Genomic DNA, 12,843 nt, shown 5'->3' on the forward strand with positions numbered 1-12,843 from the left:
GCGCGCGTGTGTGTGCGCGCGTGTGTGTGCGCGCGTGTGTGTGTGCGCGTGCGTGTGTGTGCGCGCGTGTGTGTGTAGATCCTGGGTTTGGGCTCCAAACGCTTGTTGACGTTGACTCATCGCGCTCAGGTCAAACACTTCACTCAGGATCTGCTGAAGTTGTTGAAGTTTCAGGCCAGTAAGCAGGTGCTGATCAGCGACTTCTCTCAGGCCTATCATTGGTGAGAATCTGGCCGTCTTCTCTGTCCGCCACAGCGCCACCTCCTCGTCCTCATCTGTGTGTCTGTGTCAGGTGTTTCTCCAGGAACTGGCAGGTGGTGGATTACGGCATGTGCGATCTGATGGACCTGTTGGCCGAGATCCCAGACACCACCATCACCATCTCTCTGCAGGAGTCCGACACGCTCATCTCTGTACCCAAGAGAGGTGAGGAACCCTACCGCTTCCGGCCGATCCCCACACCTTCCTGACGCGCTCCAGTGATCCTGTTATCCGCTCTCTTTTCCCCAGAGCGCACGGCGGAAGAAGCGGAACGTACGCGGCAGTTCGGGAAGGAGGTGGTAGATCTGCTGAGACATCAGCCTCACTTCCGCATGGCCTTCAGCAAATTCATCCCCACCTATCACCACCACTTCGGACGTCAGTGCAAGCTGTCCTACTACGGCTTCACCAAACTCATGGAGCTCTTCGAGGCCATTCCAGATGTTCTTACGGTGGGCACGTCATGCTGACTGCAATGCGGCAGAGATGCTCGAGGAGCGAAAGTCTTCAGGGACTTTGTGTGCTTTGTGTCTCAGGTGTTGGAGTGCGGGGAGGAGAGGCTGTTGACTCTGACGGAGATGGAGCGCGTCAAAGCGTTAGCCGCTCAGCTGGTGAAGTTACTTCGAGCTCAGAGAGACTCGGCACTGCCTGTCAGTCAGCTGCTGAGTGAATACAGTAAGACGTTTGGATACGCTCTCCGCCTGCAGGACTATGATGCCAGCACTCTGCCTGAACTGCTCAACAAACTCTGCCATGTGGTGAAGGTAGCGTAAGCTTCATGGGTCTTGATGAAAGTGGAAGAAACTCTTGAAGGTTGTGACACACTCTCTCTCTCTCTCTCTCTCTCTCTCTCTCTCTCTCTCTCTCTCTCTCTCTCTCTCTCTCTTTAGCTAGCAGATGATCACGATGGGAAAGAGGTTCAGCTGATTAACAGGAAGTCACTGCGTGCCTTGACGTCGCAGCTGCTGGCACTGATGATGTCACTTCCTGAGGAACGTGATTATCTTGGGGTAGAGGAGCTGAGGAAGAGGTACGAGCTCATTTACGATGCTCCGCTAAACCCCTCCGAGTACGGCTTCATCTCGCTTGGCGAGCTGCTGAAGAGTCTTCCTTACCTTCTGCAGGTATGAGGGTTAGGGTGTGCGGGCATGCGTGCGCTCTCTGTGCTGATGTTGTCTCCTTCCTCATGTCTGTGTCTCCTCCCCTCCAGCTGTCTGAGGATGAGGACGGTGACGGCGAAGAGCATGTGAGGTTGACCAGACTTTATCAATTTGCCCGTAGCGTTCGTGCGCTGCTGCACACGTACCATTATAATCAGATCTTCCTGTCTGAGTTCTGGGGGGCGTTCTGTAAATACACCGGCAGAGAGTTCAATCCTCAGACTTGCGGCTATAAGACTCTAGACGAACTGCTGGCTGCCATACCACAAGTACAGCACATCTACTGTCCATTCCGTCACGTTATTCTGCTGCGGTCACCTCACCAGATTTATTTTGAATTTGTTTTGCACAGGTGATCTGGATCAAAGGTCACGGGCATAAAAAGATCATCGTTCTGAAGAACGACATGAAAGGTAACGGAGGTTCGGCTTTAGGTCATGCTTGTCATAATTGTGTGATGTTTGGTCATTAATAGACACACACGCTAGGATGTCTGCACGTTCTGTTTTGGCAATGATCTTGTGTTTTGTCCTTTAGCTCGTGGTAGTCCTGTGCTTACTGAAGAGAAGAATCCCTGTCCTGAGGAGAAGAACCGAGCTGTGGACAGTCCGACCAGCAGTACGACACTTCATTTTCCACACGTGAAAAGTTTGCGTTGCGTGCGTAAATCCAACATTGTCCCTCTCTGTTTTAGGTGAAATGGAGCTACTGTGTTTGGGTCCCGGTTCTCCCGTGGATCTGTTGTGCGGTCCTGTTCCGTCATGTCTCCCGTCTCCTCAGCTGCGCCCCGACCCGGTGCAGGTGCAGCCTGCGGATCTGATCCACTTTGAGACCCATTCACACAGTCAGTCTGAACAAGAGCCGGTTTACGATCATCAGCCGCGGTCGGTCAGAGATCATCACACACCTTCACACGCAGACAGTGGTCACACTGCCTGCGAACCGCCGGAGTCCCAGACATGTTTCACAGACAGTCCCGGTCGCAGAGCGGCACGCAACAGAGTTAAACTAGCGGCTAATTTCTCCTTCACAGCCGCCCGGCCAGTCTAAAGCTTCTGCACGCCTCCACATACATGTCCCTCGAGCAGTACTCGTGTGTTTAAGGGGTTAAAAGAGTTTTCATGAGTAAATGTTCTTTTGTCAGACTTTGAGTTAGCTGGAATGATGTTGCTCTGGAAACTCATCGCTGCTCCTCCTGATGTTTCTCAAATGAGCTGATTGAGGTTTCTTCATCAAACTGGAGCTTCTCTGTTTTATGGAGACATTATTTGGTTGCGTGCAGCACATAGACTTTATGTTGATGAAGGTGGGCTTCAGGTCTGATGTTTGTAGGCGTCTATAGATGATCGGGTCTCGCACGTTCTTGTTTTTTTTTTTTTTTAACTCTGAACAGGAGGCTTTTTTAATCTGATCGTACGTGATAGTTCCTCTGTTCACTGGAAGCGGTCTGAAATCCATTAAGTTCTGAATCGTGTTTATTGAATCTCAAACAGGAATGTTTCATTTAAAATGTCTCGTCTGGATATTAGAGGATGTCCACACTTAAAGTCTGAAAGGTTGAGTTATGTTGTGCAGGATAACGTCCACACACAGTTAAAACCTTTTGAGAAGTCCAGCGGTCAGAAGAGTGACCTCGGCAGCAAGTTTTCCAGATGTTTCTCAGTGCCAGAAGTTGCGTTAAAAGTTCTATGCAGGTTGTGCATAAACCCATGTTTGACAAGCGTGCGTTTTTCTTTTTTGTGTTATCTGGAAGTATGGTATGAATTCAGCCTAGCTGCTCCTCTTCCAAGGTTTTTCTCTCTAACCTTGAGTTTCTCTTTTTTTTTTTTTGCTCGTTGTTCTTGATGTCTACAAACTGCCGATCATGTTAGACCTGTGGTGACACTCTGAGGTTCTGTTTACCTGAGCCGAGCTTTTACAATAGCTTGTATTAGTCTTGGCGGCGCGACTGAGAGACGTCAGCGTTAAATGTGCGTTTGGACCCGACGAACTGCATGCGTCATGAGCAAACGCTTGGAAAAACAAATGTCTAAACGCAAAAGAGTTTGTCACATCATTCTGAGCATGTGCTGTTGAAGATGTTTGTTTCATCCAGGTTGAGGGTTTTTTATTGGCTCCAGATGATAACCTTTCAGTTTAAATGTTTTTGTATGGTACCAGTTAACTCGGGTGAAGGAAGTTTGTCTTTAGACGATGAAGTGTTGTTTTTCTATGCATGTTTGCATAACTCTTACCTCTCGTGGTGTTGGACGGATGTTAGATTTGTTATACGGAACATTTATCAGGTGTTGAAACCACGGCAGAAATGTGATGTGTGTCACTAGATCTGTGTGTCTAGCCATTTTTGTGCTTGTGTGTTTTGTTTCTCCATTTATCAACACAGTTTTACAGTCTTCGTGTCTGTAATTCTCTCAAGCCGCTCATACATGACCCCAATGAGTTCAGATGAATCCTGATTTACACTTTGGTTGAATTTCCGTTTATGTGAAAATGAAATGAAGTCAAGTGATCAAGACACTGGAGGTCTTGGTTTATGGTTTTAGGCTCCACTAGATAATCCTTTTAGGACTTTTATTTTTGTGGAATGACCAAATGATTTCTGTTATATGTAATAAATATCACGAGCATCATCTGGTGTCCTGCTTTATATGGTCTTTGGTCTTTCATACGGGTGGATCCTTTATCAGACACACCTGACTGATGAATTAAATCATTATATGTGTAACGATTACTATAGAGACGGAGCGCATTTAGGCCACGCCCACACCGGGACAATCCATTGACTTTCTGTTGCGGGAAGCTGCCTCCTTGTCATTTCTGACTTATAACAAAAACAGAACGACATTTAACAACTGCCGTGTGACAAGGTGAACAATAAACAAGATAATGACGCGTTGCGCTGTCTCGTTTTGATAATTGGTCTATGTTGATGCAGGAAGTTGAATGCAACAGACCATAATCCGTGTATCATTCGTTCAGTCGTTTTGTGATTTAAAATTGAAAGTTGAAAAATTAGAAAACGGCTCCTTTTTTTTCCAAAAACAAGAATTCAGCTCGATCGTTTTTCGTTCAGGAATAGAAAAATGAATAAACAGCTTGAATATTCTTTCTCTAAATGTGGGCGGGAATGAAACTCCCCATTCTGCTGATTGGTCAGCTGAAGATCAGCGGGCCGTTGTGCGTTTTTTTCCCCAAATGTGTTGATAAGTGGAAATCGGGAATTAAAATACACGTGTGAAAATCCTGTCTCTATTTTCTGCAGTTTGTACCGACCCGGAAGCGGAAGCTATCAAGGTGGGCGGGGCATGTGGACATATTCTTAAGTAATATCCTTTCACTGTCAAACTCTATTTGCATCATGAGAAAAGGCATGACATGACACATGACATCTTACAGAGTCTTTGATTTAAAACTTAAGTGAAGGTTGATGTAGCTGGATGTCTACGTTCGGAGATGAACCTGAAATGGTCCTGAACCATTTACATTTATGCATTTGGCAGAAGCTTTTATCCAAAGCGACTTACATTACCATGAACCATGGACTTATATTTGCTGTGGGTATGATTCTCATGTGAACAGCAGTGCATTGTAAAAGCCGATCCTACTGTGAATATAGTTGCACTGTTAATGTCAGTTGCCAATACAAATGACCCTATACATTTTTGAATAGGACTTGGAAAGTGTGCATTTGTTGACATATAGATATGCGTCCAAGTGCTCTGTGCTTCTTTGTATTTGGCCATAGATGCATATAAATGCAGTTCATGCTGTATTAACAAAATAGCTCATAATATAATTCACAGCTCTATAATATGTATACCACAATCACATTGTAGTGTAATTCACAGTTCTGTAGTTTTAACATTTCTTGGTCCATGGTATTGTTTTGCCATCTGTTGTGGCAAAACAACTGTATGCATTATTTAAAAAAAAAAGAATGGCTAATTCTGCAAAAGTAGGTGCCAAATATGTTGGGGTCAAGATACGATGCAGATCATTTATATTCAATCAACTCAGAATAACCCCGATGTCACTGCTTATCACTGATAACCCTTACGGAAATTTACCATGGTTTTACTACAGTTAAAATGGAAAAACCATAGATGTGGAAGTTATACTGTATACAGCACACTGCATGGCGTACATTGCAACACATATTTCTGCTTAAATATCACGCACAGTTCACAGCAAGCGGTGGTTCGCGTTGCGACAATAACTTGTATTAAACTGAAGGACTGGCGGTGACTCTTATTCTGCTGGGCAGAATTAAGGCCATACAGAATGGTGAGCGATTTGACCAATCGGGTGAAAGCGGCGTTACAGCGCCGCCCACATGTACGAATGCCATATTGAGGCCAAAATCCGTTTTTAAAACGGCAAACGAAAAATAAAATATCGGGCCAAAAACGAAATTAACGTTTGGTGAACTAAACGAAAAAAACGAGAAACTAGTCATTTTCAATTTCTCGTTATGTGATTTCGAATAGGATATCAAATGAATAAAACGTACACGGACCCACACTGATTCATCAGAGACTTCATGTTTATATTGTATGTTTGAATGGCAAACTAAATCAGTATGAAATCATAATTGATTCCATTTACTTGAATACATATTCCTGAACCTCTTATTTCAAAGAAAAAATCATGATGGATGTGAGCAAAAGAGAAAAATCCTGAATCATTTTTCAGCTGTTTACATTGTGGAAGTAACTGTACTGGTTAAACTATGACCAGTTATGGTTTAACAAGGGGTTACGAGACGCTGCTAGTGACAGAAACTTCAAAATACTTGACTATTTCTACCCTGTTGGGTTGTTACGATTCTAGTAACCGAAATGCCACCGATACCACGTGAAATTCTGGTATCGGCGAGTACCTGAATCCATGTACCGATCCGATACCATTCTCTTAAACAGGACCCAGTTATGCCCGCCAGCTTTGCTTAACGCTGCACATGGGAAATCAATTCTTCTTCGCTGCTCAGAATGCAAACACAGGAAGTTGTGCTGTGTCATCACAAGCAACCACTGTTTACATTTACATTTAGTCATTTAGCAGATGCTTTTATCCAAAGCCACTTACAGAGAGTAAAGGGAGCAATAAGCGATATGTCATACAGGAGCAATAATACAATGTTTAGAGCAACACAGAAGAAATGAAAACGTGCTAGCAGTATTTCAGAGTGGCCCAACCAGCCAGTAAAACTGCGACTCAAGAAAAATAAAAAATATTACTGTCAGATGTTTGTTAGATAATCCAAAAACTCTAGTTCACTGTATGTCTCTGTTCATGTTTTATTAAGGGATAAGTCTGAAGCACACCATAAAATAATTCTTATCAATTCACACAGGGCTGGTAGTATATGAGCTGTATACAGATACACATCCAGGTATCAGATCAGTACTCCGTATCGGCCCTCGGCCCAGGTATCGGGAATGGATAAAGGGTATTGGAACATATCTACTACCCTGCACTATTATAATGGGAAGTTACCCATAATCCTCTGCTGTTCCTCCTGATCCCTCTGGATAGTTTGTGAATGAGTTGGTGCTAGATTTAACCTGAGTGGCTTTGGTGATGCAGTAAATTAAGCCAAACAAATACAAATTCACTTAATATTACTTGTGAAATCTTAACAATAAGAGCTGTGAGTCTTCGGCTGGTCTCACATCATCACATGATGGCACACAGAGTCGCTCCACAGCAGTCTTTAATGATGGCCACACTGGTCTTGGTGATGGAAGGTTTGTAGGGTGGAGGGTCTGTCGTTCTGGCCTTTGGAGCTTCTGTTGTGGAAAGAGAGACCGTGACTGAGGTTTGATCCTAAGAAATATTTCTGTGTGTGACTGCAAGAAGTCTTACTCTGTATAACACTGAGCTTCTGTTGAAGAAACTCAGTCATCTCTTTGTCTTCCTCTTGCTCCCTGTTAGAGAAAGAGACGCATGAAAATGTTTTAAAGAAGTCAAAAAAAGACAGACGTCAATCATGTAAGATATTGTGTACCTAAAGTACAAAGTTCTGGTTCTCAGTCTAACACCACTGTGACAGAGCAGATTAGATTTTTTCCAGCAACACATTGATGCTCTTACAGAAAATGTTGTCAGTACGACCCTGTTCGTTAAATGAAGAAAAGCGTTTCACTCCTGCAAAGCGAGATGCACAACTGCAAATGTGACGACTCACAACTGCTGCCATGACAGACACGTGACTGGAAAGTTGTGTTAGTTGTGATTTGAGTGTAAAAGCATGTGACCTCAGTCGCTCGACCTCTGCGTCATCCACCAGAAAATCTCTCTTCTGCACCAGTTGATGAATCTCTTGGATTAATTTCTCTTCTCTCTGACGATGCTTCTTTGTCTTCTCTGCGTCTGTATGATGGAAACAGACACATGGTTCAAATGTACAACAGTTTATCCCTATGACTGCATAAATGTGCGTGTGCGTGTGGTCACCTGACATTGTTACAATCGTTCTCAGCTCTTGTTTTAGACTCATAATCTCTCTACAGAGCTGAATATCATCCATCCTGATGCAAAGATGAAAAACATCAGCTCAGTTAAAGGTTCATGAAAATCACATGTATAAAAACACTGTAACGTTCTCCCAAGTCTAATAAGAGCATTTGTTAAAAATAATACGAATGTACAAACGTGTCATCAAAATATGAAATGAAAACACGCATCAACCAGAGACAGAAACTAACTTGACCTTGAATATCTTAACTGGCAGAGCATTGCATCAGCAGCACAAAAAGGGTCTGTTAGGGGTGTATTGTCAATAATCACGATATACTGTACTGATACTGATTATTAATAATAGTGATATAGTAAATAATGAAGTGTCAGTATGTTTGCGCGAGTGTATGTCCCGTAGCTAACCTTACACAACAATTACAAATTATATTTAATTGAATAAATGTTAAGAATGATTAGCTCAAATGTTGTTCAATAATTCTTATAGTTCTATCCAAATACAGTGGTGGCCAAAATGATTCCAACACTAGTATTTTTACCAGCTAAAAATGGTTTTAAGTCAGTTATTTCTATCATTTGCTGTAGCGTGTCATTAGTAAATATCAGTTTATATTTACAAACGTTTATTTTGCCATTGATTGCACTAATCTAGTGAGATTTTAGATGGCACAGGAGTCTGACAAATTGACTGGGTTACTGAGGACAGTTGGACCCTCTCAAATGAAAGGAACACACACACACATTGTCAATAGAAATGAAGGAAGTGACATCAGGTTGCTGAGGATGAGTCATCCTGAAGTATTTCCTGCTCGAGTCACTGAGCACATGCAGTTACTCACATGAAGCGCAGTTCAGATTCGCGTCTCACCAGCACCTCCCTCAGGCGCTGAATCCGAGCCATTTCTGCCTCGATCTCATCTGGAGACAAGGAGCTCTCCGCCATGGACACATCCATCTGGCCTTGGGGACAAACAGACGGCGAGTGAGTGTGGTAACAAACCTGTGTCACGTATTGCGCTTGTGAAGTTGTTCAATAAACGTCAATGATGCTCCTGCTGTTTTCCTCAGAATACATTTCACACCGGTCATCACAGTAACTATGAACATGAGCCAATCATTTTTATCTAACCTTCACACAATTTATAATCCCAATAAATAAGTGATGCGGTAGCTGCAAAGCTATTCTACCTAAAATCACTTACAGTTATATCTAAAAAAATTAGAATATCATGATCAAGTTCTTTTTCTTTTGTTTTATTTCATTCCAAAAAGCAAACTTTCTTATATTCTAGATTCATTACGCACAAAGTGACGTTTTTTTGTCTTAATTCTGATGGCCAACAATTTACTGCTCAGAAGATGCTTTAAAAATCCAGATTCTCAGAAAATCTGACGTTTTAAGGAAATGGGTTACAGCTGTCACATTCCTAGAACCAAGTCGCCCCTGAACCGGAAACAAGTCAGAAGCGTCTCACCTGGGCGTAATAAATCTAGAATATAAGCAAGTTTGGTTTTTGAAATTAAATTACAATAGAACATGTTCATGATATTCTCATTTTTTTGAATTGCATTTGTTTAAAATGATTTTACTTAATCTGTCATGTGCCTGAATTTACAATTTATCTTAGATGGAGTCTAACATTTCTTTAATAAGCATAAGAAATAGAGATGATCTAGTGTGTTTAACCCTTTCTCAGTCTAAGTAGAAGATTCTGGTTCGGAGACGATCTATGACTGTAGAACATGTCAATATATGATACCATATAATGTATATACACTGTATCTGTACATGGCTTAGGCTATAAATGACTACAACACTCGTTCATCTGTCATATTCTCTGAGGCTTGTTATTTCTTTTCATTCATAAGTTTTTAATAACTTACAATGTCTCAATGAGATCCATTCTGGGCAGCATTAGCACACTTAAACATTGAAAAAGCACGAGACGCTTTTATCCAACGTGTATTTTCTCCGTGTGTGTGTTCCCTCCGATGTCGAACACAAACACAAAGCGATGCTCTGTCGTCATGAGATATCATAAAAACGACAACTTTAGTGAAGAGGTTGTGAGCAGTATTTGAGCTCAAACGACACGTTCAGCTCTGTGCTGTCATTGGTTACATGCAAACTCGTTTACAGTGAACCCTATGAAGGCCGTCTAATAATAAAATCATATCTGAAGTCAAATCTGATATCAGATAACAACGCTAACAATATGTCCGATAATAAGTGTGAAACAAGATCTGATCTATCAGTAATATCATGTCTGATATGAGAGGAATATGGGATCAGTCACCTCTGTCGGCGCTCCTGTTGGTCTCGCGCAGCGCGCCATAGCTTTTCATCGCCCCCTCGCTCTCACAGACCACTTTCTTTAATTCCATCATAAATGTGAATGTGCCAGATGTCTGATTTCTTTGAGTCTGATGGCGGTCTCCTTGTTGTGATCACGCGGATTTGTGCTCATCTGTGGAGATAAACATGATTTTGACGTAATGAATCTATGCGACGTCACCAGGATGAGGGATGCAGAACGCATGCGCAGAAACAAACTAGTCCTATGAACTGTCATTCAACATTAAAACGAGAGTTAACCATTTCAAATATTCAAGCCATTAAAGTTTCTAATCCGTAAAGGTGACAAAACCTTGTTTTATGAATTGAATTAGCACGTTACAAAAACTTGTTAATGTTAGGCTAGATTATGGTTAGGCTACATATATTTGTTAACACATTTGGTTTTCAAGTACTAGGTTAGTGCAGGGTATAACAATTATGCAAAAGGTAACATGTTTTTATTTCTTTAGTGCAGTGTATTCATTTGGTCTTGTCAGTAGTGTAACAACCAAATGAAGACGAGGAGGTCTGACATATTGCTTTGTTTATAACAGGGGTGTCCAGTCTTGCAAAGTCTGTCTCTAAGTCTTATCGAGCGCATCTGATGCAGCTAATGAAGGCCTTTAGATCAGTTGAAACAGAACAGGCAAGTGTGTTTGATAAGAGCTGGACTTGAACTCTGCAGCACTGGAAATCTCCAGGAGCAGAATTGGGCACCTCTGCTATATGATACATGTTTTTGTAATAAGGTAATAACATGACAGCATGCACTCAGCTAATGATACTGTGTGACAAATAAATATTATGTATAAAATATATAAATATGACCACAGTTTATGGCTTAGGGTCTTTAAATAATACTTTGTTACTGTATTACTTTTACACTTATATGATTATATGTTTTTTAAAATGTGCTACATACATAAACTGACCTTTACAAAAATCTTTGTTTCAATTAGTTACATTATAATTTGAATTAAATACATAATGTAAAATATGGCATTAATATCAATCAACAGTATTGTGAGTATTAATTTACATTTACGCATTTGGCAGATGCTTTTATCCAAAGCAACATACACTGCATTATACTGTACATTTGTTTCTGAGTATTTGCAATCCCACTGAGCCACAGGAAAGCACAAATTCCTGCACAATACTGTAAAACAGCAATAAACACAATCAATAGCACAAAACAAACCAGAGAACATCTGTTATGTTTAATTCCATTGCACCTAATAAAAAAAACCCATACAATTTAAGTGCACAAATATATTTTTACAACTGATCTATATGGTTTAAATTGACACATAAATTAAATTCACCCATGACTAAATTTACATTTACCCACACCAGACAAAGCATTTACCATTTCAAGTTCATAAAAGCGGCCCAAGAAGCTAATAAGACCAATATTGTGATTAAATAACAATACATGACCCATATTACAACAACCCAAAAGCATCATGACATTTCATCTGTTAACATTAGACAGTATGACCATTTAGTAAAACCTTCAACAATGAAATGCTGATCTCTGCTGAAACTGTGTGGATGACAGACAAAAAAACATTGTATTTTCTAAAACGCAAAAGAAACCAAATAAATCAAGGAAATAAGAAAAACAATATTACTATTATTGTTTCTCGGCTAAATAGCAAGAAGTTGGCAGTTTTTAAAAGACAAAAGTGCAAGTAAATAAATGAGTGGAATAAAGCTATGAAGTTTCTGACATTTTTAAAAGCACACAATGGCACCCGCAAGCATCTCTCAATCCCTCCTGTTTTCCTGTGATTTAGTTCTCTTGTTTGTCCTCTGCACCACCAATCCAGTCCAGAGCTGCTGTCATGGTTCCATCTCCACTTTGATGGGAAAAGCAGAGAAACGTTGCCCAGACGAATCCGCAGATGGCGGTGAATGGAGATGGCGGAATCAGGGAGAAATTCATGAACTAGTGTGTGAGACCCTCATCCTCAATTCAGATCAAAGACAACATGCAGCCTTTTATTTCCTGAATGGAAGCACATACAACACGTGTTGTATCTGATGTAATTCAGTAGAAATTATACTGTGTTGACATATGTTTATGACCAAATGGTGCAGATATCTGTCATTTACCAGTACAAACGACCAGTACGTTAGTCCACTCTGCCCAAAAGAAGAAAAAGGTTTTAGGACAATGATGGTGTTTCTTATAGCTTAACTCACCCACGTGACTTTCTACATGTTTTAAGACCTCCCTGCGTCTTCGGAACACAAATAAAGATATTTTTGATGACATCCGAGAGCTTTCCAAGCCTCCTCATAGACATCATGGTAATTCTCTCTGTCAAGGTCCAGAAAAGAACTAAAGACTTGGTTAGAATGCTCCATGTGATCACAGTGGTTCAATTGAATTTTTATGAAGCGACGAGAATACTTTCTGTGCGCAAAAGAAACCAAAATAACGACGTAAATCAACATATTCTTCTTCTCCCTGTAAGTCTCCGACGCACATTTGTTGGACTTTTGAGGCAGTCCTGCATGTTCAAAAATTTGCAAGAGACGTTTCTCCAAATTATATAGAAGTTTTATTATCAGATGTAAAAAGGTAACAAAGCTTTGGGT

At 41.2% G+C, this 12,843-nt stretch overlaps 2 protein-coding genes across 3 annotated transcripts in view; one reads left to right on the plus strand and one right to left on the minus strand.

Moving 5' to 3' along the window:
* Positions 1-4,610, plus strand: part of LOC130556785 (meiosis regulator and mRNA stability factor 1) — a 14,920-nt gene extending 10,310 nt beyond the window's left edge. Inside the window, exons 17-25 of one of the 2 annotated variants that reach the window (XM_057338077.1) lie at positions 79-221; positions 293-426; positions 511-713; positions 798-1,025; positions 1,152-1,385; positions 1,472-1,690; positions 1,774-1,834; positions 1,959-2,039; positions 2,116-4,610. In XM_057338077.1, the coding sequence (XP_057194060.1) occupies positions 79-221; positions 293-426; positions 511-713; positions 798-1,025; positions 1,152-1,385; positions 1,472-1,690; positions 1,774-1,834; positions 1,959-2,039; positions 2,116-2,471 (1,659 nt within the window). In that variant the 3' untranslated portion in view covers positions 2,472-4,610. The remainder of the gene's footprint in view (positions 1-78; positions 222-292; positions 427-510; positions 714-797; positions 1,026-1,151; positions 1,386-1,471; positions 1,691-1,773; positions 1,835-1,958; positions 2,040-2,115) is intronic. The other variant, XM_057338078.1, reaches the window with a different exon arrangement.
* Positions 4,611-5,955: 1,345 nt separating this feature from the next.
* On the minus strand, positions 5,956-10,425 carry bmerb1 (bMERB domain containing 1). The gene is made up of 6 exons (XM_057338186.1): positions 10,196-10,425; positions 8,738-8,858; positions 7,878-7,951; positions 7,679-7,793; positions 7,287-7,348; positions 5,956-7,210 (listed from the first exon to the last, which is right to left on the minus strand). The coding sequence occupies exons 1-6, from the start codon at positions 10,284-10,286 to the stop codon at positions 7,098-7,100; spliced, it is 576 nt and encodes a 191-aa protein (XP_057194169.1). The 5' UTR covers positions 10,287-10,425; the 3' UTR covers positions 5,956-7,097.
* Between the last annotated feature and the right edge of the window lie 2,418 nt (positions 10,426-12,843).

Source organism: Triplophysa rosa, linkage group LG7 (genome assembly GCF_024868665.1).
Source record: "Triplophysa rosa linkage group LG7, Trosa_1v2, whole genome shotgun sequence".
In the NCBI taxonomy this organism is placed as follows: domain Eukaryota; kingdom Metazoa; phylum Chordata; class Actinopteri; order Cypriniformes; family Nemacheilidae; genus Triplophysa; species Triplophysa rosa.